Source organism: Carettochelys insculpta, chromosome 30 (assembly GCF_033958435.1).
Source record: "Carettochelys insculpta isolate YL-2023 chromosome 30, ASM3395843v1, whole genome shotgun sequence".
In the NCBI taxonomy this organism is placed as follows: Eukaryota; Metazoa; Chordata; order Testudines; family Carettochelyidae; genus Carettochelys; species Carettochelys insculpta.
The window spans coordinates 5,809,882-5,836,176 of NC_134166.1; the positions used below are offsets into that span (position 1 = coordinate 5,809,882).

The 26,295-nt window shown below is 45.8% G+C and overlaps 1 protein-coding gene across 1 annotated transcript; it reads left to right on the forward strand.

Annotated features, from left to right (window-relative positions):
* The first annotated feature begins 888 nt into the window (after positions 1 to 888).
* Positions 889 to 20,773, forward strand: LIX1L (limb and CNS expressed 1 like). The gene is made up of 6 exons (XM_074981009.1): positions 889 to 1,215; positions 7,623 to 7,786; positions 9,097 to 9,237; positions 11,509 to 11,604; positions 14,732 to 14,809; positions 15,013 to 20,773. Exons 1-6 carry the CDS (start codon positions 951 to 953, stop codon positions 15,253 to 15,255), a joined length of 987 nt encoding a protein of 328 aa, XP_074837110.1. The 5' UTR covers positions 889 to 950; the 3' UTR covers positions 15,256 to 20,773.
* The last annotated feature ends 5,522 nt before the right edge of the window (positions 20,774 to 26,295 follow it).

The window sequence follows — 26,295 nt, forward strand, 5'->3', positions numbered from 1 at the left end:
ACATCTGCCTACTGCTGCTCACAGTGCGGAAAGGACTGCCACTTCCGGACTGGATTGCATAGCCACAGAAGACGCTGCTCGAATCAGTCCAACTTGGGCACGAACCCATGCTCCCTCAGGATCGAAGGATGCCTACTACTACTATGATGGTTGGGAGTGGGCAGAGGAGAAGGCAGATGGTGAGAATCAAAGTGGGAAAGGGGGAGCCTCCAGTGACTTTTTCCTGCTGCCATGAAGGGGTGGGGACCAGCCCAATCATCCTCTCAGCACAACCCAAGCTGGGGGAGAACCCAGGCGCCCTGGCTCCTGGGACTCTTCATCTGGAGCCACATTCCCAGAATGCTTTGCACTTGGATAAACTCCCAGCAACCTTTGCACTTGGCCACGCTCCCAGGATCCATTGCGCTACAACATTCCTACCCTTCAGGAGATAGTCGGGTTCTTATTGGTTAGTCCCATAGTCCCCGGCCCTTACGTAAGAAGCCTGAACTGAGATTGGACTGTTATCGTGTTCCCCACTTGTTTTCAGTGAGGCGCAATGTAATTGGTCGATTTTTGTCCCCTCTCGCCCCTCCACCCCCGTATAATCCTCTACCTCTTGATTCGTGCCTCCTCAGGCATCGTTAGCGATCCGGATTTTGATTGGGTCTATCTCCTCCAAACCCCACCCCCTCCCTTAAATACTATCTGGTGATTGGGCCGTCTTCTCCGCTTCATCCCAAGGCAGGCGACCTCGAATTGAGCCGCTTACTGTCAGTCCCCGCCCCCTCCTGTGGGAATCCGCTTTGTGATTGGGCATCTTCCTCTAATCCTCCGCCTCCTCCCCGGTCTGGGCTCTGTGATTGGTTTTACCGGATGGCAGGGCCGCCCCCCGCCGCCTGGTGAGTGGCAGCACCGGGGCCGCTCGGCGCCTTGAGGCTCAGTTGGAGCAGGCTACGGAGGCCGGCGGGATGATGGAGTCGGTGCGCGCGCAGCGGCTGCAGCCCGGGGTGGGGACGCTGCGCTCCTTGCGACCTGGGGTGACCGGGGCCCCCGCGGCGGCAGCCTCGCCCCCCACGCCCCCCGCCCCTCCCCCGCTGCCGGGGGCGCCTCCGGCGCTGGGGCTGCCGGGCCCCGGGGCCTCCCCGGGCGGAGCGGCGCCCCCGGCCGTGCTGCGCGAGGCGGTGGAGGCGGTGGTGCGCAGTTTCGCCAAGCACACGCAGGGCTACGGCCGTGGTGAGTGAGGGGACCGCTGGCGTTTCTCCCGGCTCGGGGCTCTGGCTGATCTGGGAGGAGAGATTTGTAGTGCAACGGGTGGCGCTCGCCTGAGGTCCCCCTAGCCCTGGGGGGAGGGGCAAAACCCTTTGTATATCGCAGTACAATTAGCGGGGTCGGGGGCTGCCCCCCAAGGTGCTCTGCTGACTAACTAGCCGCCCCTTCTTCCTCCCTGCCAGGGGAGCAGCGTACCCCGCTGACGTCAGCCCCCCATTGGTCCCTCTAAATCTTACTGTCTGCGTGCAGAATGAATGTTGTTACATGCGCCGAGGTTATGTGTGTCTGTGCAACCCCAGTGGAAACGCAGGCTGCTGGCTGTGGCTCTGGCTGCGGGTGCTCTGCTAATCTGCTGGGCCACATTTGAATTTCTACTGTGTGGCTGCCTAGCTGCTTAGTGCATAGGGAATGCTCCTGCCCTTACTCCCCCCCTCACCCCAAGAGTGGAGGTGCCTCAGTGAATAGCCTGGTTGCCATCCACACTCAGAATGGGGATTGTAACTAAAGCCGGGATCCCCTACCTCACACATCCAGGCCACCTGGTCTGTGGTGATTGGGTCCCTCATAAGCCCTGTCACTGTTTAGATGAGAGAGGGGAAGCTGGGAGATCGCATCTACTGCCATATTCCATTAAAGTGGGGGCTCCCTGTATTTAGGGACACACTAACAATAAGGAAGAAGACCTGCTATGCCATTGAGACTTCTAACTGATGGGTCCTTGGGCTAAGGACATCATTACATTCAAGAATGTATGTGGCAGAGAATTGGAAGTGATTGGAAGATATTACTAATGTGTTGGCTCTTAAGTTTATTTGTTTTTATTTACTTTCTGTTGTGACATATAGCCCCCCACGTTCAGGGTAAGGGGAAGCTTTTTTGGCAAGTAGAGATGATCTTTCTGTTTCTCATCACATCTTTTGTAAAGTATTGGTTGCTGCTTGGCCTTTTGTTTTCCCTTAGGGTTCTCTTGGGTGCCCAATCTCAGACACCTTGAAGGGTGTGTGCTTTGCACTGTGCAGAGCTGTCTGCTGTCTGAAAATCAAGTCCTTTGGGTGGCAAGCTAGTCACCTGAAATAACTAATCCTTAAATTTAGGCCTGAAAAAAATAGGTAAATGTCAACATAAGTCTAGCCGGAATGTTGGAAAGGGAGGCAGGATTAGGTGTAGGAGCTGGAGCAATTCTTAATTGTGCTTGAAGATAAATGGGTTTCAAGCTCACAGTGTTTCTGTAACTTGCTGTGTAAACGTGTGTCAGTTAACAGTCTCCCTATCAGTGGTGTTAGGTTTTGTTTGGCAGGGTTTTTTTTGCACTAGTGATTGGGTCCTGGGCATGTGTGTGAGATGCTTACCCACTATTTTACTGCCTGACAAAAGGCTCTTTCTCACCCACACAGCAGCTCTGAAGGGTGTTTTGCTGGCCATACCAACAGTTTCTTCTCTTTTCACTCCTTTGTTTGCATTCTGAGTGACTGTATTTTCAATAAAACAAAAAAGCAATCATGTAGCACTTTAAAGACTAATACAGACTAACGCTGCTACCTCTCTGTGTTTTCAATATGGTCCCTTGGCATACCTGCAGCTACAGGCGATGCTTTTCCCCACACCAGTGGGCAGAAGAAGCAATTAGCTCCTCAGACTGTATGTCTGCCCTAGAGTAGGCTGCTGTGGGAGCCTTAAGTGTACTACTACACCACACCCAGTCCTGAGGACTCCAGCCATTGCCTCAGTGCTCCCAGTTTATACAAGAGCACTCCAGGGAAGCCTCAGATCCAAATCTCTTGCACATCCCATCTGGTCCTCTTAGAGTGTGGAGATAGTAAAGATGATTAAACCTTAGATTCTTCTGGCACAAAAGATGGACAGTATCTTTCTCCCCTCCTTTCTGGAGACACTGTGCAACTGTTTTGAGTTCCTAAGTTCTGGTGATGGCAGCAGGTCAAGTAGATGCAGTTGTACACATCCTGACTGGTAAATGCTTGGCAGACATGATGTGACTTGAATGCAATGGAACTGCTGCTCTTCTGGCTCAGAAGCATTTCAGCACCATGTGGAATCACTTATTCTTCCTTATTTAATATGCGAGTCAGATGTACTATTATATATACAATACAAGGACCAGGGTCTGTGGGCCAAGGCAATAAACAGTTGATATGACTGATGGTCAGAGCACTCTGTGTATGTGTGACTGGGCTATGTCTCTTCCACATCCTGGCTTTGAGTTGCAACTAAGTGGGAGCTGCTGCTTTTTTACTGGTTAAGTTTTGAAAAGGGAGAAATGCTTGTGCTCCTTTACAGTAGATTTAGTGCTTTTCTCTGGCTGGTGTACATGGGAGTTTTGGCATTTCCCACTCCCATAATGGTGGTGGTCATAAATGTTGAAAAGGGATTTTGATTGGCCATCTTGCTGCCAGTGTTGATGCTAGAACTTGTTGACCCAGTGACTGCTTTTTTTAAATGTGTTAAAATTCCTTTGTCTAAACACTGATTTCTTATATCAACCTTCATGTTGCATACATCATCTGCCTCACAGCACTTCTGTTCTGTCTTATCCTTTCTCAAACCCCAACTATCTTCTTCCTTTGGCTCTTGTATCTTCTCAAACTTCAAGTGCCATGCTTCACATGCTTATATACACTGTAATATATTCTGGGTGTGGGAACATGTTGTGAAGAGTCAGGTAAATGATCTAGTCAAGCACTACTAGTGCAATAGGGTCTTAGGGCACTTTTTAAATGTTAAAGTAAACCTGAGGTTCCCTTGTTAGAGATGAAGAAACCGAGGCATGGAGGGAAAACACTCTCTCCAGGATCCTACAGCAAGTCAGCATCCGAGCAGCAAAGAGAATTGAATTGTCCTAACTTGTCCCTTTCTCTGATCAGCAGACATCACTTCCTCACTGTGCTGATTTACCTTTTAGTTAACGGACCGTCCTTTCCCAGCCCTGCAGGGTCTCTCACAACTACCTTTCCTGTAGTATTCTGGCTGCCAGTAGAGGGTTTCCAAACTTTGTTTCTGGTGACCCTGTGGAAGAAAACTGTTGATGCCCACTGCAGAAGGGAGCTGGGGATGAAGGGTCTGAGTTCTGGGTAGGAGCTCAAGGCTAGGGCAGAGGGTTGGCATGTGGGAGAGAGGACTCTGGGGAGGGGCCAGAGAAAAAAGTAGATGGTGTAGAATGGGCCTCTGGGCTAGGACCAGGCTTCAGGATGTGTGGAGGTGCAGGCTCTGGACTGGGCTTGGGAATGATAGGCTTGAGGTGCAGGAGGGTTTGGATTTTGGGGGCACCCTGAACTGGGGCAGGAGGTTTGGGCACAGACTTTCTCTGGTGGCTTCTGGTCAGCAGCGCAACAAGAGTGCTGGGGCCAGCTTCCTGCCCGTCCTGGCACCGCAGACTGTACCCCAGAAGCAGTCAGCATCAGATGTGGCTCCTAGATGGAAGCTGTGGGGTTGGAAAAGCATGCGTTGACCTCCTGCCCCTGGGAGTCATGCCAGAGGGGGGTGCCTGCTAGGAGAACTTGAGGACAGGCACTGGCCATATGCTACATTAAGATTCCTGCCATATGCTTTTTGCTGTCCAACTGTCTGAAAGATCACTGCACTTGCTAAGCATTTATTACCCAATAAATACGCAATGTATTACCCAATAAATACGCATGGCAGAGTGGCCTTTATAGCGCTATTCATCTGTAACTATGGCACTAAGGGAAAAGACAGGAATATTCTCAATGCGTGTTCAAAAAATACTATGTCTCCTGATTTGCTCTGATGCTATTTTTTTAAAAAAATATTTTTCTCCATTCACAGCAACCAGGCTTGCTGAATTTCTCTTGCTCTGCATTAATTTAAAGCCGGGATTTACCTTGGTAGAGTTCCTTTTTGTTGTTTAACTCTCTCCACTCTCCTTTTCAGTTGCCCTCATTCTCTGTTGCTGGAGAAGAACTCTTGGAAACTCCTCTGCTGCCAGACCTAGTGCTCTAGTTGCTAACAAAGCAGCCTGCAAAACAAATAAGCAATGTGCAGTGTAGAATGGAGGTTGTCTTATGCTGAAAACTCAAGTTTCATGCACTGGATAAACGGTGTCTCCTCATTATCTCCACTTAGGTGCTCAGCGTCCTGTTTCTTTTCTTAACTAAATGAACAGACTTCTTATTTGAGCTTATCTGAGGAAGTAGGTCTTGCTCACAAAAGCTCATTACCTTACACATAAATTTGTTAGTCTTTAAAGTGCTATAGGACTGTCCGTGAAGCTGCAGACTAACAGGGCTACCCTTCTGAGACTTCCTTGTTTTGAATGCTCATAATAAGGAGAGAGGGTGATTTAAGCCTTTTCATGCTGCTTGATGTAATAGTTTGTTTTTCATTTGCGAAGTTGCTTGGTGTTTGGTCATAGCTGCAAAGATTTAATTGCTCTATACCAAACAGGGTGTCAGACTGTTTGAATAAGGCATTGTCTCTGCCTGCCTGTGCGGGATTATAGATGCACAATTTGTATTGTCTCTAGAAAGGGAAATCTGCTTGCCTATATTTGAATTCCATGTCTAGGTTTGTATGCTATAGTGCTGGCCAGGAACCACATAGACTGTGTGTGTTTTTTTTCCCTGTGAATCTTGGGTTTAAAACTGCTTCCATGTTGTGTGTATGAGGAGAAATCTCTATCCCAAACTTGAAAATGATCCAAGCCAAGTGCTTTTTATTAACTAAGTGTCTGAAACACTGCATTTGAAGCAGACAGGTAAACTGTTTCTTTGAGAATAACAATCCTGTTGGTTTTGTTCTACAGGAAGCTAATGAAACTAATAATTTTAGAAGCAATAATATAAAGGTACAGGTTGAACCTTTCTAGGGTATGTCTAGACCAGTGGTATCCAAAAGAGAACCCAAGGATTATTTAGTAGCCTATAGGAAATTTTGATGGAAATGGGGAGGTACCTCCAATAGTAGGAGGAATTGCTCTAAAAACTAAGGGCAGATATATTTAGAAGAAATTGCTGCATCCCTTCTAGCATATGACATTCAGAACTGCCGGGAATTGTGCATGATAACTGTTGGAAATTCCTGTGTGTGCGCAAAGATGAGTAATTGAATTTCGTGCTTCTGGCCTCAGGATCATCACCACAGAAGTTAGGAAGTATCAGAAAGGTTAGGTTAGGAAGCGATCTTCCCACTGTGTGCAGCTCTGCACAGTTAGTTGTGTACAGAGTGGGATTTTTGCCTTCTCCGAAGCACTGGAGTGTTGTCCTCTGATAGAAGCAGGACATTTTCTTGAATTTAGTATACTAAATGTTCTGTTTGTTTAAAGACTGTCTAAAAGACTGACTTAGTTTCAAAAGTACCATAATTGCCAAAACCAAATCCGGGTTAAAGCTTTGGACTCTGGTTTCCTGCCTTGAATGAGGAGGAGGGGAGAGGAAAAAAAAACAAAAACAAACTTCAAGACTGTATTTTTGGGGTTAGTATGTGATTCACCATTCAATTATACCACTCCCACCCTTACAAAAAAGACAGTCATGATTCTTTACTTAGGCTTCGCCAATCTCCTCTGTCATAACAAACAGTAAAATATTCCCACCCCGATGTCAGTGGATTTAGGTAAAGATTGATTTGGACAAATCACACCTACTGGATGATCCTTCTGTGCAGCTCCATGAAGCAGTGACGTCCTCAAACTGGGCAAACAACACCTGACTTTAGGGCAAACCGGTAGTTTGCATTAGGCATCTTCATGCAAGGGTGGGTCAGTCATGTTAAATGCTATAACCAGTCGTCACCTGCAATGTGGTGCTACTTGTACACTGCAGAATCTTTTGTGGCCTTAAAGGTGGGAAGAATCACATCTGGTCTGATTCCTGAGGCTGACAGCTCAGCTGATTGTCCCAAGCAAGGGACAAACACATCATACTAACAAGCTGCCTTTAGAGAAAAGACTTTGCTTATTTCTTCCCTCACTGACTCGGATCCCACCTTTTAAAATGCTGTTTCAAGAGCCTTTTGGTCTCTTCCCTCACCCCACCTCTCACTCACACAGAAGATGTCGTTGTTTAGTCTTCTTGCCTTTTAACTGTCTCTCTGTATGTTTTAACTGTTGTGTCTCAAGATCTTGTTCTGAGCACCTACAGTTCTGCATGAAGTTGGCCAATCTCAGAACTGGACTAAGCTCCATGGTGAGGGACCCTGCTCTCATGTTCCTATAACTCAGTGTGTGTTAATGTGCACATGACTCTTCTTTTCTGTAGATCAGCAATCACAAGTGATGAGCAGTGAAACCAGTTTTTCAAACTAAATTTTCTACAATTAATTTTTGCGGTATGAAAAAAAAAAAATCTCTCATCCCTGACATCCATCCCTAACTTTTCTCTTGGCTTCTATATCTTCAGTGAATGTCGTGGAAGCTCTTCAGGAGTTCTGGCAGATGAAGCAGTCTCGTGGTGCTGATCTGAAAAATGGAGCCCTGGTGGTGTATGAGATGGTCCCGTCCAACAGCCCTCCTTACGTCTGCTATGTCACCTTGCCTGGAGGCAGCTGCTTTGGCAGCTTCCAGGTAGGACCACATGGCTACAGAGGGTTACAATGCTCTAGCTGCACACCTGATTCTCTCAGTTCCCTTAAAATCCCCATCCTGATGAAATTGTGTGGGGGTGGGTCCTGGAGACTTTCTTGCAACTGCAAAGCAGGGATGATCCAGGCTGTTGTAACCCAACTCAGTTCTGCATGATAAGTACAGTGGTAGTTTTATACTGTTGTGGTTTTTTTTTTTTTTCCCCCCCCACCTCCCCAGATATATGACCCCGGGATTACATATTCCCTACAAAAACTAGAAGTCTTATGGCACTTCATAAACTAACAGATGTATCTGATCATAAGCTTTTGGGGGCAAAGACCCACTTCATCAGATGCATCATGTCATATGCATCTGATGAAGTTAGTCTTTGCCCACGAAAGCTTATGCTCCCATAAATCCCTTAGTCTATAAGGTGCCACAGGACTCCGTTGCTTTTGAGGATAGAGGCTAACATGGCTACCCCCGCTGCATATTCCCTACACATACTGCAGGAAATTAATAGGGAATCTACAAATAGCGAGTTAACATAACCTAACACTTGCCCTTAGATGCCATGTAATTGTTGTGTAGCAACATTTGCCTTAACTCCATTAAGAATAAGGTATTTAGTTTGAGAATGGTTACAGTACGAATTCTAGAAACAATGAACTGTAGAGTTGCAGTCCCTAATACAACTCTGAATTTGACCCAGTGTCTCTTTCCAAGATGCTCAGAAAAGTTTGGCAGCCGAACTAATAAGGTTTGATCAATAGCTGCTGCCTTTCCTTTGTTGCAAAGGAAGAGGTCCAACCCAAATACTTAACCAGAAAGATTAAAGTCCAAAAATCACACAGGGTCCTGATTGCATTTTGGATTTCTTTACAGTAGTGGCTTAAGACAGTTGTGCTCTAGTCTTGGTTGGAAGACAGCATCCAAAAGAAACAATTTCAGCAGCTGAGCTGCCTCCCGTCCTGCAGTGCAGCCTTTGTATTAGAGTAGGATGGCTGTGTTTTGGGTTTTTAAGGTAGTTAATTTTGTTGGCAATCCAGTTGGTGGTATTTCCATGTCCACATAGTATGTGCTGACTTCAATTTCCAGTTTAAGTTTTGCATTCAACATGGCTGGGATTGCTGTGGTTTAAAACACGCTCCTAATGACTTCAGGATGTCTGAGAAAATAGCTTTCCAGCACTCCAGAACAACTGTCACCTAACAGCCATTTCATATAGGCAGGGAGAACTTTGGAGTGTGTTGGCCTTAACTGATTTCCATCTGCTTTTCTGTTCTGATGGCATGTCTGTCTGTCCCCAGTTCTGTCCAACCAAGGCTGAAGCCAGGAGGAGCGCTGCGAAGATTGCACTAATGAATTCTGTCTTTAACGAACACCCCTCCCGGAGGATAACAGATGAGTTCATTGAGAAGAGTGTCTCAGAAGCCTTGGCGTCTTTTAATGTAAGGGCTTTGAATATCTCGACTGTTACAATTTGTAGGAACAGACTGGCTGGAAAGTTCCATAAATCTATGGGAAGGGAAACTTTTGCATCTGGAAACCCTTATGGCAGGTTTTCCAGTAACTTTTGGAATGATATAGAAATACTAAAAATAAAAATCAGTTCTTACTCTAATTCTTTTCTCTCAAACTGTTCCTTTCATGAATTCAAACTCCCTTCTCCATCTGTACTCTACCATCCACTTGGGGTCAGATCCTGTCCCCAGTTAGAGCAGCAGAATGGCTTTGGATTGGTGTGTCGGAGAGTAGCATTAGAGCCCTTAATGTTTTCAGCATGCCCACTGTTGAGGGCCTGTAAAACCTCAACTTATTCCACTTTCAGAACTCAGGAGAAGTCCTTCATGCCCTTTCCTACAGTTCTGGCCAACTTTCTTTTAAATATAAAAATGTCTGTCTTGCATAGAACTGCTTTTATTTGAGCAAAATGAAAGACTGGCTTAGTCGGTGCCTGGCCCATGTCTGGTATTGGCACTAACTAAAGAAAGATTGGCTAGATAGTCTCTCTGATTTTGATTCCGCACAAGAGCGAGGTGTAGTAACTTGCTGGAGTGTAGCAGGTTCCATATGGTATTACTTGGAATGCTTGGAGGATGGGATGGGCAAAAGAGCCTTAGGGAATTAGGTACCAACTCCCATTGACTTTCAAGGAGCAGGCCCTTGAAGCAGTGTAAAGAGGGGTGGGAAACGGGGGGGCCCAATGATTCAAAACAGCCTGGGGCTTCTGGCCACCATCACTGCTACAGCAATGGTGGTCAGGACCCTTAAAAGTGCTGCCAGTGCAGTGTGCTCCTGGCAGTGCTGAGAGCTGGCTGCTCCCAGGCCCTTCTGGGAGCACAGAGCTGGCTTTCCTCCCCTGCACCCTATACCTGGCCCAGTGGCCCAGCAAGTCTGCTGGGCCCCCTCATTATGGAGACTTGTGCTTCTAAATCCCTTAGAGCTTTTGAAAAGCTTCCTCCTGTAACTCATGTTAGCAAGGCTAAATGATACAAAAATGGAGTGTGATTAAAACTGGAACATTTTATTACATGGTGCAACATCTGATTATAACATCTATGGCTATGTAAAGTTGGCACCTACCTGGGATCCTGTGTACTTTTATAGCAATACTTCTGAAAAGTATGAGTAGGCCAGAAAGCATCAAAGAAGTTTCTCTTGGTGTATCTGAAGGGGTCTGGAAATATTGATAAGACTTTATAAGGCACTGCCCCCTTCAAATTATAAACTGGTAACCAGCCCCTGCTATCTGACTTCCTGGTGCCCAACTGGCATGAAGCATGATGAGCTTGTTTCCATCAGTGAGCCTGCAATGTTCAAGTGAAATCCAATGAACTTTTGTGGTGTGGTGCTTCTCTGATCTGCCTGCAGCGTGCAGCCTCGTTATTAAAGCCAGATGCATTACAAAGCCATACCTGTTTAAATGTTTGGTAGTAGGTATGTTAAACTTTCTGGTGTAAAATCAGACTTTGTCAGAATGAGCTACTGCTCTGCATTCAGACAGCACCTAGTGGAACCCAAACTAATGTGTGAACCTTGAAACCATCTTATAATCCTAAATGTTACTGAAAGATTGCTTCAGATCATAGAAGTGCAGTGCTGGAAAGGACCTGGAAATCAAACCAGCCTTCTGTTTTGTGCCAAGGGCATAATATAGTTGGCACCGAAGTCAAAGTCAAAATGTGCATCAGTTGTGTAGGAGTGCTGGATAGTATGTTAGTCCACAAGACAGGAAATCTGCCTCAGGTGTCAGACCACAGATACTAGATTTTCTAGGTATTCTGTGATTCCATGTTCAAGTCTCAATTCCCATGCTGTGTCCATTTCAAACCCAAATCCAGCTAATTCCAAAGTACCTCTGAGCACTCACCATCTAGATAAGGCTGCTAGAAAGTATCATAATGTTTCCCCAAGATGGAGAAAAGTCCTTGGCTTTTGATTTGTCCTGACATCTATTGTGGGATGTTTTATTGGAAAAGCACGCAGTTTAAATGTAGGAATTCAAAGTCTCTTCTGTGTTGGTAGGATCTGTAAAACATGAAAAGTGGTTTAACCTTGCCTCACCAGAGTACAAACAAAACCAATCTAGATCTTGCAAATGTCTCTTGCTAATAGCAGTAGAGCCTTGTGCAAACCCTCCCAGCGCATAGCAGCATGCCAGCTGCATGGTTGCTGCCTCCTGTTGAGGGGTTGTAATTCTTTAACATTATTCTTTGCAGGGTAATCGAGAAGAAGCCGATAACCCGAACACTGGAATTGGTGCTTTCCGATTCATGCTGGAATCCAACAAGGGAAAATCAATGTTAGAATTTCAGGTGCCTCCATAACTTGATTTCTCTCCTCATTCCCCTGCACCCTCTTCCCCAGTCTTGATTAAAGTGAGTTTTTAAAAGAACTTCTAGTTATAGCGTTTTGATGCTACTGAATATACTGGGCAGCAAATGAAGGCAAGACCCAGCCCTGCCCCACCCTTCCGTCCCGCCCAAGGCTACACCCCTTCTGCCCCAGAGGCCCCACTCCTTTCACAACCTTCCCTTCACCAGCTCCCAAAAACACACCTGACCCCAGCCCCCCTCAGTAGCTGGGGACCCAGGCTGTGACCTCAGCTCTCTCCTCCCCGGCTGTAGTGGCCTCACCCCTCCCCTACCTGCCAGCCCTCCCCTGGTCAGCCAGGAGCCCAGGCAATTTTGCCTACATTACCTCCTGTCCACGCTTATATCCCAGTATCATGGAACGGATTGTGCATGCTTTAAGTGATCTAGTGCTGTCAGTGTAAACTATGGGTAATGCAAGAAGCAACATGATCTAGTGATTAGAGGAGTAGGCATTTTGGGTTCTCTTCTCAGCTCTTCCACTGATTTGCTGTGTGACCTTGGGCAAGTCATTTCACTTGTCATCCCTTTCACTTTGCTGTGACAGTCATTGGGCTATTTATTCCTCTCTTTTAAAGCATCCAATGGTATTTGGAGGAAAGGTATGATGTAAGTGTTTTGAACTAGGCTTGATGGAAGCCTGGAAATCATTGAGATCATCGTAGTTGGTTACCTTGGGTATGTCTGCTCAGGTGTATGTGCATTGGTGTTGATCCAGCCAGTGTGCTAAGAATAGCAGGGGAGCTGTAGTAGCATGGGGTCTCTGGGACTGTAGCTTGTCCTGCTGTCATGGCTACACAGCTGCATTCAATATACTATCTCGGTCAGAGCTAGCATAGTATACATTCTGCCTGAGCGTGGAATTACATCTTCAATGTTCACGTGGCTGTGCCTCATAGATATACCTTTCTTCTGGTGTCGCACCCAACTGCAGTGTAGACAATACTCAGGGAGCCTTTTTTTGGGGAGGAGGGATGTAGGGGGAGGCTATTCGCTGCCATGGGGAGGGAAGGTTATCTTATGGCTGGAGCAGTGGGCACTTAAAATGGGGACTCTGTTTCCAGTTTGGCCTCTGACTTCCTGCCACGTCTGTGTGTTGGATGGGTACATCTGCCTCTTTGCTGTTCTGAGCTTTTAATTTTTTTCCTTCAAGTGCTTTGAGATCCTCAGAAGAGGCCCACGATGGAAGTACAGTATTACTGCCACTGTAACTTGAAACAGGGACTTTTACATGCTTTCCACTAGTAGCTGATTTGACCAGATTCAGGAATAGAGTCTCAGAAGGGGAAAAATAGGCTCTGCTTTCAGTTACCAGATGCTCAGAGGAGCTTGGCAGCTGCACGCACATAGGCGCCTTACGCTTGTAACTTAGTTTTTATTTGGGACTCTCAGGAAAGCTTGCCTGCAACAGATACTGGATGATTGCCCTGCCGCTCTCCTTTGAATGGTAACATGCTGTAGGTGGAGGAAAGAAGTGTTTATATTCGGAGCCCTGTTTATATAAATAGACACCACATCCTGTATATTCCATCGTGCTCTCTGTGGGAAGCGGTGGCTCTTCGTGGACATTTATGGAATGGGGCTTGTGTGGCCAGCAGTGACACATTTGCCCAATTTTCATGGCAACCAGCATCATCACTATCACAGTACCTAGTGCAGGGGTCTGCAACCTGAAGCTCCAGAGCTGCATTTAGCTCTTTAAGGACTTCTTCGTGGCACTCAACACTATATAATTAAACTTAAAAAAAACAAAAAACAAAAAAAAAAAAAAACCCTCCTGATCACTTTTGATAAATGGTGAATGTCCTTCAGTAACCATGTATTACATTACAAATCATTGTGTTTGCGCTGTTCTTAAAATAGGGGTTACAAAAAGCATGGTTTGAGGTTATTTGTTAAGGACCATCTCATATTCACATGCATTGCGGCTCTTGAATTAGTGTGTGTGTGTGTGTGTGTGTGTGTGTGTGTGTTTTTGTTTGTTGTTTGTTTTTGTTTGCTCAATTAAAAAAAATGGTTCTTCTTGGGATTGTGGTTGCCGATCCCTGATCTAGTGCAACGGCTCTGGGGATGAAAATGGAAACAAGTGGAAGCTGTAACGGCACCGGAGACATCACAAAGGGATAAGCAATCTGAAGAATCTTTCCCATCCCATTATTGGGAGTGAACTTCTGTCTAGCTATGCAAAGCATGGACAGTAATATATGTCCTTTTAAATAGCTGTTCCATGAATGGCCCTTTCCTTCTCTCCGTACCATAGAACCATATCAGCCTGGCCCCAGTTGTAAGTCAGCTGTGATCACTCGTTTATGTATATCATAATAGTAGCTGAAGGGCCCGGCCATGGTCTAGAATCTATCATGATAGGTGCTATACAGCTCTCTAACACAGACCCTGTCCTGTGCAGCTTATTGAAATAGCAGTAATAGCTTCTAGCCTTTTTGCTGAAGGGGCTCAAAGCACTTCCATCTTTCCCTGAAGCTTCAGCATCCCTGTGATGTGACTAATTTAAGGATGAGGGAAAAGGTCTAGGAAGATGAAGCCATTTGCCCAGTATTACAGATATGAGATGAGAACTGAAAGCGGTGACCTGAAAATAGCGCCCTAGACTCCTGACTCCCAGTGATCTGCTCCAACCATTAAGGCCTCTCTGCTTTGGGCTCTGTAACCTTGATGGGCAAAGAAGGAAAGACTAATTCACTCCTCTGTCTTTTCCACACCTTAGTCAGCCTTTTAGTAATAGCCCTAGCACTTCTTAACTGTTGATCTCTGCGCACTTTACAGAGGCGGTCGCCATCACTCTCCTCAGTTTCCACCTTTTTAAAATGAGGTACTAGAGGGTGCAGTGATTTGCCCAAGGTCACAGTAGGTGTCCTGTGTCCCAGTCCAGTGCCTTAGCCACTAGGACTCACTGCCTCCTGTGGGCACTGTGGTGCAGAAAGCAGGCTTTCAGCTGTATGCCAGAGATACATTTTGCCCATGTACATTCATTGCTACCTTCCATTGATTCACCAGTTCCTTCATGCTGACTTTCCTGCCTTTCGAAGCTGACTGCCATTTCCCCTTGCAGGAGCTGATGACTGTCTTCCAGCTGTTGCATTGGAATGGCAGCCTCAAAGCCATGCGAGAGAGGCAATGCTCACGACAGGTAAGGCTGGCTTGGGTGCCACTTGGGCAGCAGTGCTATAGATACCCAGTGTGTTCTGGGACCTTTTACTCCAGTGCTCATCCAGACCTGTCATAGATTTCCGAGCATGCTGTAGTGCACCACTGAGTCAGATGCTGTTAACCAGTGTGCATGTCGTTAATGATGCACCATTTGTAAACGCCAGTCATATTTCTTCCTGCCAGGAGGTGCTGGCTCACTATTCGCACCGTGCTCTGGATGACGACATACGGAACCAGATGGCCATGGACTGGGTGAACAGGGAGCAGAGCACCCCAGGCGCCCTTTCCAGAGAGCTGTCCTCAACGGAGAGGGAGCTGGATGAAGCCAGACTGGCTGGGAAGGAGCTGCGTTTCCACAAGGAGAAGAAAGACATCCTGATGCTGGCAGCTGGCCAGCTGGGGAGCATGCACTCCTCCAACTGCTAGACTCTGCACGCCAACAGTTCTGTTTCCCCGTGCCTCCTAACAATTCCACGTTGAAGGGATCTGTACCCTGTCATGTAGAGTATATAGCTGCCTCTTTTTCCCCAGATTCCTGGCCTTTTGCACATTTTTAAAGATGTTGTTAGAAGTTTTCTGTACAGATTTTTACACTCTTTAATAGTAGCTTTTAGACTACGTTTCACCTTTCTCTCTGCTGGAGAATTCCTAAAAATGCATCCTCTCCATATTAACTCTGTGTTAGAGTGCTGTTCAACCCAGGTACTGTTCAGTTGACTGTATTCAGCGGAAATGTAGCATTTCCCCCAGGGAGATCTGGATTTGAAGAGATCCAGAAGGCATGCAACACATACGTGCCTATCCTTCTGCTTTTGCAGCTGGAGGGAGTTTGCTCAAACTCCCTTCCTTTTGAAAAGCACAGCACCTAGCAGTCTGTTCTGCTTTTTATCCTAGAATTCTTGCTCAAATGGAGAATGCCTCAAAGCACATACATGGAATTTCGGATCTAGGATTCTGATTTTCTCCCTTACAGAAACAGGAGGTTAGTCTGCAAAATTTCAGTCTGATCTCAGGTGCAGGTGGCAAAACTCCCCAAAGTTCTAGAGGCTGGGGTGTTTTGGATCTGTGTTTTTGCTTCAGTCTCTTCTCCCTTGGCAGGATGGTCAGCTGTCAGCACATATGTTCACAATGCTTCCTAAGTACCAAGACACTGGTGGAGCTTAACGGATTGGCTTTGGTATAAAGGAATTGGGCTCAGGTTTTTAATCGGGTCTATACTAGAGAGCGCTCCCAGCCATAAGAGCTTTGCAATTTGCTGCTTGAATCCCCTTTGAACTTTAATGGGACTTGATGCTAGCCAACAAGAGTAGATAAGCTCAGAATGCTGTTCCATGGGCTGGCTTGATAGGTAGTGCTATAGGGTGGAGAATGTCTGGGTCTCCAAGGCCAAGGAGCAGAAAATACAGTATCAAAAGCACCACTGAGCCATCCAGCAAGGACCTGCGTCTTCCCCTGCTGAGCGAGGTACTTTTGCAAAGTACCTTCCATCCAGCAGGGCAGACACTACAGTTGATCTTAGCCAAAATGACTTCTAGAGAAGTTTACCAACATCTTTGTAAGTTACTCGGCCTCACTACAGCTAGGCTGGAGAAGCCAGGGCTGTTCTACTGCTGTCCCATGTCATCCTAGCAATCTGGCTTTGGGTAGCTTTTGAACAGGAGTCTGAGGAGACCTTTTTCAGGAAGACCTAAACAATCACTTGCTGGGTATTTAGAACAGGTTAACCTAGGGGGAACTGCTCAAGGCATATTACCAAAAGTTCATTGTTCCCTGTAAGCTGGGCACTCGTGCAGCTGCCCAGGAGAGATTCAGATGCCACTGAGCTAATTAGCAGAGGGCCTACAACCAATCATTTTGTTTCTACTGCTGGTGCATTTTCACACATACCTCAGTGTGCATAAAAAATGTTTATTCCCCACATTGGTGGAAAAAAATCCGCACATGGATGCAAAAGATGAGAGGGAATATTGCAAAAGTCCCATGTTTACTGCCCTGTTAATTTGAACTGTATTTAACCTCTTGAAGCAGAACACTGGATTGAGCCACCCACCAGCAATGAAAGGTCAGCTCTGGATCCAAATTCTGTGGTTCAATTCAGTCTCAGCTACGCTTTGTTGCCTTTGGCCAGCATTGAGTGGTCTTGAACCAAGTGCTAAACTGAGACTGCACCTGGTGAGATCAGTCTTGAGGACACTCAACAGTCTCCCTCCAAGTTTTTACTCCCTAATAGGTTCATTTCCGCTTTGAAACTTACTCTGTTTTTATAGCCTTGCTTGAACAAAATATTCTTGAAATGCAAATCTATATATGCACATTTTTAAAACTAATAGAGCCCTGAACTTAGTATAAATACTAGCCCTGTAGAACAAGTAGTTTAAAAGCATCCTTTCAAGGCACCCAGATGTTTCTGTAGTTCAGGTTTATAGCAGGGGAGGGGAGTTGCTGGTTGCAGAACAGCAGCACAAAAGGGAAGCTCAATCAAGTCACAAGAACTGCATTCCAGACTCCTCCCTGGGATCTGCTAATATGAGGTGCTGACATGGAGCTGTCGGAACAGGGTAGGCGCTCAGAGTTGATGTTTCTTAGCTGCCTCACCATCCTAAGATTTGAAAGAAACCTACGGGGGTTTATCCAATCAGCTGAAGCGGAGCCTGCATGTTCAAAAATAGCTTCTGGATGCCTCTGTCATAAACAGTAAAGCTACAGTTCTGTGGTGGTGGGGGCAGCTGCAAGCACTGTTTTGTCAGGCCATACTTACCTAGGATGGAGTCAAAGCACAAGAACTAGAACTGTTGGATTGGTGCCTTTGACACAATTGTTGGAAGGATTGGGAAGAAAGAATGTCCACCCACTCACCTCTTCCTGTGCCTGTTCTGTGACTCTGCTTCCTCCAGAGAGGATCTAATTAAGCCTGTCAGAGTTATTAGCAGGACACTGAACATGTGAAAGCCATCAAATGGTTATAAAGCCATTGAACAGGCATTGGCCAACCCCAGGTATATAGTGTCAACTTCTGAATTTATTTTGTTAGTCTTCAGGGCTTTAGTTTAAAATTTTCATTGGGCATGGGGCACCAGTTTAATAGTACTATGTAGAGCCCTGCTCAAATTATTCCAGTCTTCTAAATTCTCTTGCAAACTGAAAGCCCTTCCCTTCCCATTTTACACTGGTTAGAAGTCATTTTGCTGTAGGGTCTAAGCACAAGCTTGCGCTTGGATCAAAGATCCAGCTCCATTTCGTTTTGCTGAGTTAGAAATATTATTACATAAAACAAAATTGTAGCTTGTAATTGTCTCTGTAGGAAGTCATACTCTCCAGTGTTTTCTGTTTATCGCAATAACTCTTTGATCTGATCTCTTACATAATAACTACTAGACCTTTATATCTTCTGTCTAGTGATTTGTAGTTTTTGTAAGCCTGCTGTGCAAGGCACTTACTTGAAGGGATATGGGACTCTTTTAAATCTAGCATTCTGCTGGTGGCAGCTTGCTAGTGTCTACTTAACTTTGTAATGGAAAAGTAATGGCATTGGGCTCTCTCCATTAATAGCAAAGTCTGAATCTCTGTCTGTGGTGACGGGGGGTGATGGAATTGGAAGCTGTGGTACAGGGAAGTGTTCTTTAACTACACTCGCACTGTAATGGTACCAGGTTTAAAGTTGCTTGTAGGTCAGTAATCCAAGGTCTTTGCCATTTTAGACTCTTCCTTTGCAAACTTGGGCAAAACTAACATTTTATAAAACGTCCAAGTGGTCCATTTTCTGTGCTTTTTGACTTGCAAGATGTAGTGTGCAATGCATTGGATTTGCTTGTAATAACACACTGTTGATCACTGTCACTTGGCTTATAAATCTCTCCTCTGGTCAGCATTGAAGAGGCTGGAGGCCTCCAGCAGTGGGGAAGAAGGGTAACAGTAGAGCACTTTGTACAGTATTTTCACTAGCTCAGTTTAGGTTAAATTAGCCAGTTAGAGCACATATCTCCTAGACAATGTAGCCTAACACAGCAATGATTTGCTGGTGCACAAAATGATCCTTTTTGTAACACATTAAGACCTTTTCAGTGCACAGTCCAGAAGAACTAGTAGGCTGTCTTGTGGGATCTTTACTCGGAGGCTGCCTTTTTGAAAAAAAGTGTTCTGCCACTTTGGGATCCTTGTGGACAGTAAACCTCCAAGGGTTTTCCCGCTGCTGTCAGGGGAGGCAGCCAAGAGTCAGACTCTCAGATGCTGCCACTGACAGCAGCTGGGAAACTGACCAGGGCACCAGCCTGGTTTCCTGGCTCCCCCAAGTTACATGGAAAATTTGACTTACACCAGGGTCATGAGAACGTAACCCTCACCTAAGTCTGGGGGGGGTCTAATATGTCTCTTAACTGGGCTCTTTGGTGTCTCACTAAGTGAGACTAGTCTCTGGGGGGCTACAGCTCTGAGAGCAGGAGCCTCCCACAGTCTTTGGGATCTCTACAGAGGCTACCTTTCAACCAGTATTCCCTTTAAGCTGGGTTCTTGGGCAGGCACTAGCTGATCAGTAGAGTGCCCACAGCATCCACGGCTAGCAGCAGATGTTTACTTGTGGTGCAAATAACAAAATATATTTTGCAAGTGGATGGAAAAGTTAGAGGGGACCCTGCTCTCAAACCCACTTGCTCTTCCTGGATCAGCCTCTTGTGGAGGGTGTTTGGACTAGTAGCATGTGGATATCAAAGCAATAGTATCTCAAGGGGCTCAAGACAAAACTACACTATTCTTAAGCCTTTGGTGGTGGTGTATTCCAGTCCTAACAAGCCTATGACTGATGGATTTTATATGTGTATATATATTTTTATATGCAGCCTTTTTACCTGACAGCATTAATGTGTAATGCATTTATAAACATGATTTTTAAAAAAAAAAAAAAAAAATTAGTTCTGTGTTTGTAGGCTGATGTCTGGACCCTTACTGAGACACTTAATCATTTTCTTTCTTTCGAAACTGCTTGGAGTCTTAACTTTCTTCTAACGTCTCCCCTTATGTATTGGGTTACAATAAATCAGGTGGTACTGACTAGTCTGAGGACTTAATACTGGAAATGCTTATGCTCCTCAGTCTCCTCACACAAAGGAAGTGATGCTCATAGTATTGAAACCTAAGTGTGCTTCTCCAGACATGTTGTTTCCTCTTTGTCTGTCAACACACAAAACGCTAGAGCAGCAGCAGTTCAGTATAGACATTTGCTGTGATGACAGGAGGGGTACTCCAATTCTGTAGGTAATCTGCCTCCCTGAGAGGCGGTAGCTAGGTTGAGGGAAGTATTCTTCTGGCAATATCGCAGTGTCTACACCACAGGTTAGACTGGTTTAACTTGCCACTCTGGAGTGTGAGTCCTTAAATAGTTATGCTAATGTAGCATTTCAGCGTAGAGCAGCTCACAGTATTTTTTTGAATCATGGACCAGATTGCACCACTCCAGCAGTGCAAGGTGGCAGACTCTAGCCCTGGCAGAGCATTCACCTCTCGTGAGGCATTCTTATTTAGCCAGCTCTTGTGCTAACTCATCCTTGTGCTTGCTGGTGTTAGAATCAAGATGGAGCATAGTTACATTTCACCATTTCAGCTGGCATATAGTCCATAAAGACAACCACCAGTTGACATAAATTATAGCAGCCCTGTAGTCACTAATACTGGGGCTGAGCTGGCTCACTTCCCCCAGGATTCTCATGCTGGAATAAGATGGTGCCTGAGGTGGACACCTTCTCACCACATGGCATGCTAGGGCAGCAATCTGGACCTAGAAGTCAGTTCATCTGTTTTGTTTTTTAATGGATTTATCTGAATTAGCATTAACCTTGGCTGCCTGATTCAGTGTTCTGCGGAAGTCAAACTGCATTAGAAATTTCCTCATTTGTCCAAACCCTAGGCAATGTTCTGTATGACAGTTGACTAATCACATTTTCCCTTCTGAAATCTCAAACCCTTCATCTCCCAGCAAGCACAGGAAGCTTTTGAGGGCCTGCCTGTTTCAGTGCCAATTTTGGATCTTTTCCAGATGTATTTTATTTGCTTCTGAGAATGTAATGGCTCTCCATTAAACCAGAAACCTTAGGTCTACTCAAATCATTAGCACCATATTAGACCCCAAATAATAACCGATATGTTTGATGCTTTTTGGTGTTAAAAATTTGCAAGCAGTCCTTTAAAGCAAGCATAACCTTTTCTGAGAGATCTGGTTTCTGTGATCAAACGCTAATTCTCTTTAATGGGACTCCTTTGAAGTAGGAGAAGCATATAAAGATGTCATACACACTAGAAGTCCTGTGGCACTTTATAGACTACAGATATTTTGGAGCATAAGCTTTTGTGGGCAAAGATCCACTTGCATCTGACGAAGCGGGTCTTTGCCCCTGAAAGCTTATGCTCCAAAATATGTTAGTCTATAAGGTGTCACAGGACTTCTTGTTTTTGTGGATACAGACTAACACAGCTGCCCCTTTGGTACGTTATACACACTAGTTTAGTTTGTTTAATGGATGGTATGTTAACATGTATCAGCCTTGTCAAATTCTGCTCATCAATTCACAGGTTAACTCATCTTTCATCCCTCATTTTCTTATGATGATTAAAGTTTGGAAGTCAAAGTTTTGCCTGGTGGGCCTATCACTTTCATGACGATTATGCAGGTATATTTTTATATAATAAAATCTGTCTTTATAAGTAGACTCATATGGTGGGGTTGGCCTGGTTCTGCTACAAAGTCTATGCTAGACAGACCAAGCTCTGGTATCTCAGCTGCAGACACTCCAAGAACTGATGTGGAGCTGTGGGGCCTTGTGTGTTGCCCTTGGGTTAGAGAAGAGGATTTTCTGAGCAGGAGCCAGTTTAGCTTTATTTTAAACAGCAAAGAGTGTCTGAGAGTGTCTTCCCCTCTCCCATTCTAATCACAAATTATCTATACCTCTGTCTCCTATGAGCCTGAAGGGGAATCTTTGCTGTTTATCTAATCCATGGTACCAGTGTTTTTAATACCCAGACTTCCTAAGCATCCGGTGTTGTCTCTTTCCAGCCTTGGTGATTGTATAACCCCAGAGGCACTGAGACCACTGATAAGGGAGAGTGAAGTCTCTGCTCTACAGCCAGCTGGCCTTTATGTGGTGGTAGAGCACAGGGCATTAGCCCCTACAGTTGCAGGTTCATATTCCCCCCTGCAGACAACTTGGGTTCTGGCTACACTCGTAGATTCCAAATCAAACACTACAGTAAGCAATCCTTTTTCATGTGCTGTTTCTGCCTTTGTTTCATTGTGTCATATAATGTTCAGTGCTTCACATGCATTTTGTATGTATAATTTTATACAATAAAATAGATTTTTGAGGAGCTGGTTTCTCTTCTGTTCCTAGAAGGGGAGGGGTGACACTGTTTTCACAAACTCTTCAGTATGTGTTTGATCTAGATGCCCCATCACATGCAGCAGCAGCAGCAGCACATGCGGCTGAAAGATAGCTTAAGTGTCTTCCATTTCCACCCCAAAGTATAGAAAGGCCACTGGAGTATTGGTGTCTTAGCTAGCATCTTCCCTGCTCAACTTTAGTAGTCAGCTTGAGAGAGACTCTAGCCGTTGGGATAAGAGAGACTAGATATTCCAGTATGGTGGTTTACAGTCTGCTACTCCTGGGGTTTAAGCCAGCCTGGCCAGAGCTGTAATAACTCAGCAGAAGCACCTAGGCTCCTTGGCTTTTGTTTAAAATGCTTTTGTCGCTAAACATTGCAGAATGGCTTTCCTGCAGCCAACTGGGGGGTGCGATAGACAGAACACCTGCTAACCTTTGTGCTATTTCCAGCCCCCCAAGCTCTTTTCCAGCTGATGTTTATGCTCCCTGCTGGGTGTTCAATGCATCTGAAGCCTCTTGGAATAACTCCCTTATCCTCTGTGGCTGCTGGCTGAGTCCCCGCTGGCTGGAGTGTGGGCAGGAGCGTCTGTCTGAATCAGTGCAGACAGCATTTCTTCTGACCCTCTTTTCCTGGCAGAGAGCTTCTGAGCACTGTTAATGTCATGCACTCACCCTGCTTTGCCATGATGTTAGCTGGCAGACGCAGGCTGGATCTTGTAGCTCTCACTGCACGTGCTGTTTGCAAGAGGGCCTTTCCACAGTGGGGGCTCTGATAGCTGCAGTCCCTGAAAGGCAATTCTGCTGTCTTCACACTTGCTGTTGGAGGTTCTGGCTCTGCAGTGTGCCAGGCCATTGCTCCTCTGGCCTGGAGCATTTCGTGGAAGCCATTGTCTTGGTATGACTGCTAAAGCTACAGCAGCACACCTGCTGCTGTAATGTGACCCTTGCTGCAGTGATAGATGGATTTTCCCCATCACGATGGGGCTTGCACGGAAGGGTCTTGGGCAGCTGAAGACCTGCCTTGGGTGCTGCTAAGCCAGGTTTGTATCTTTCTGAAGGGGCAATGGCTGCTTTTGCATTGTCTTCACTGGCATTGTTCAAGCAGGGCAGGCCTGCACTGAAAGGGAAGGTTGAATTAAGGTACTCAATTCCAGCTACGTTACTTACGTAGCTGGAGTCAATGTATCTTAATATTGGCTTCCCTGCTGACTCCAGTAAGGGAGGTCTATGGGACTGTTTGCTCCCATCAGCTTCCCTTACTCCTAATGAAAGGCAGAAGTACTGATTCAGGTGCCCTGTAAGTTTGATTTAGCCTGTCCCTACTTGGCGCACTAAACTAAACTCTGGAAGATTGACCACAGTATAGTTGGGGTTTTTTTCCCCCTGTAGTGAAGAGGTACCTTCAGAATTGGTGGGGTAGGGAGATAGCTAGCTGCTAGTTCTAGGCCACCTCTTCTCTCCCTGTTCTCCCATTGCCCTACGCAAGGGCTTTGTATGGTGCTGTATTTTGTGTACATGTACCAGAACAGAAACAGTTGGATTCGTAAAACCCAATTTTGCAGATGGTAACATAAGCTATTCTACATTTCAATTGCTGTGTCTGTAGTAGTAGTAGTAGTAGTAGTAGTAGGCATCCTTCAGTCTACGTAGACTATGGATCGCGCCCTTTATAGTTTCAATTTAGGACTTCATTTACAGCGTCTACTGTGACTATGAAGACCCACACGAGAGTGACAGTCCTTGCTGCATCTCTTGCAGATGTGGTGGGTGTCTGGCAAGTCCTTAGTGTGCTTTCTGTGTGCTCGCTTCTCCTCTGCTAGCTGTCTGATCCTCATCTCGCCCGTCTGAAGGCCCTTGTGTAACCCCTGCCTCCATCTGCTGCGGTCGTCTGCTAGTTCTTCCCAGTTGTCCAGCTCGATGTCTACCTCTCTGAGGTCTCTCTTGCAGACATCTTTGTAGCACAGCTGGGGGCGTCCGGGAGGTCTCTTGCCAGAGGCTAGCTCACCATACAGGATGTCTTTTGGAATCCTTCCATCATTCATCCTGTGGACGTGGCCAAGCCAGCGGAGCCGACGCTGCCTGAGGAGGGTGTGCATGGTTGGGATTCCAGCTTGCTCTAGGACGGTGGTGTTGGTCACTCTGTCCTTCCATGATATTCCAAGGATACACCTGAGGCATCGCAAGTGGAAGACGTTCAGCCTCTTTTCCTGGCGGGCATACAGGGTCCAAGTCTCGCTGCCATAAAGGAGGGTGCTGAGGATGCAGGCTCTGTAGACTTGCATTTTGGTGTGAGTGTACAACTTGTTGTTCCACGCTCTCTTGCTGAGTCTGGACAGAATTGCTGTGTCCATTCTCAGTGAATTTGAAATAACTTAAGGGCTGTCATGTTTGGTCCTACTCTGGTGGGATATGTCTACACATCAGCCTTATTCCAAAATAAGCTACCCTGGAATAGGTTATTTTGAAATAACACTGCTACACATGTGCATTTTGCAACTGTACTTAGCTATACCAAAATACATTGTCTACACACACATAGCCTATTTCATAATAGAGTCATTGGATGCACTGTGACTTATTTCAAAAGAGGCTCCATTTCCTGTCTTAGCACCAATTCCAAAAGAGCTATTTGTCCCAGCTGCACAGAGGGGGAAGTTGAGGCACACATGTTAAGGGAAAGTTCTCAGGCTACGACTACACTCTAGTTGTGCCTAAACAGCGCACTCAAAATGGCAGCACTATTTCAAGCACCATATTCTGGTTCTGTACCCCTTGTCATACGAGTAGTGGCAACTTCTAAATAGCTGCTTATTTCAAACTTTGGTGGCATGTGGACAGCTCCAATTTGAAATAAGTTAACTAGAAACTATGCAATTTGGTTGGCAAGTTGCATAAGTTATTTCAAGTTATGGCTACAGTGTAGCCATCGCCTGAGAGAATTCAGCTTTCCTGACTCTGTGCAGCTCACTGCCAGATGCTGTTTAAAGGGGTGAGCAGGTGAGAAGCTTTGGCTGAGGAGTGAAACTTAAGGGTGTGTCTACACGGGAACAAATGAAATAGCCATGCTAATGGCCATTTTGAACATTAGTAATGAGGTGCTGAATTGAATATTCAGCGCCTCATTAGCACGAGGACACTTCTGGCCATGGCACTTCGAAAGTGCGCAGCTACACGGGGGTCCTTTTCAAAAGGACCCCGCACCTTTCAAAATCCCCTTATCCCAATCACTGATCGGAATAACGGGATTTTAAAAGGTGGGGTCCTTTTGAAAAGGACCCCCCGTGTAGCCACGCTGAGCCACGCGCTTTCGAAAGTGGCGCTTTCGAAGTGCTGCAGCCGGAAGTGTCCTAATGCTAATGAGGCACTGAATATTCCATTCAGCACCTCATTAGTAATCTTCAAAATATGGCTATTTGGAAGATATGTGCCCATGTAGACACAGCCTAAGAGAGCTACTCCCCAGGGCTGTTCTAAGTTGGAACAAGGAGAAATAGGTTTCTTCTTTACTTCTGTCTGCCTACGGGGTAGTATGTTCCATCCATGAGGCAGCTGCAGGGCCCTGCCTTCAGAGGCTTGCACAGGTAGTTAGAGACCATTGCATGGGCTGGAAGTATCAAAAGCTGGAAACCTAACTTCTTGTAAGTTTCTATTATACATTCTCTCTCCCAATCTTGTATCAGCTGTTGCTTTCTGGCTGTTGCTTAATGCTATTGGCTGCATCATTTGAACTCATGCCCTTTGGGGATAGCAGAATTTGTCCAGTGTAAAACTACTTCGTCCTTTCTTTTGGAGGAGGAAGGAAGCTATATGTCATAACGTACCAGCCTGCAGAAAAAGCAGGTAACAAGCTGCTCCAAGGGGAACATGTGGTTAGTTTCCTCTCTTAAAAATAAGTGAGATGGCAGTGTTTGATTCCCTACAAAGCTCATTTTTAATCTGGGAAAAGGGGACAGCCAGGCTTATCTCACTGGTAGACACAGCATCTGCTGCACGTAGACCAGAAGCTGTCCAAAACCACTTGGCCTTTTTAAGCTGTTTGAGAAACGATTGCAATTTGGCAGTTGCTGTACTAGGATAAGATTAGATCTCCATATGTGGCCGT

What these genes read in the sequence shown, in the direction of transcription:
- LIX1L (XM_074981009.1), top strand. Translation starts at nt 951, where the DNA reads ATGATGGAGTCGGTGCGCGCGCAGCGGCTGCAGCCCGGGGTGGGGACG. An exon ending in CACGCAGGGCTACGGCCGTG is followed by an intron (nt 1,216 to 7,622) that starts GTGAGTGAGGGG and finishes CTATATCTTCAG; the next exon opens with TGAATGTCGTGGAAGCTCTT. An exon ending in GCTGCTTTGGCAGCTTCCAG is followed by an intron (nt 7,787 to 9,096) that starts GTAGGACCACAT and finishes GTCTGTCCCCAG; the next exon opens with TTCTGTCCAACCAAGGCTGA.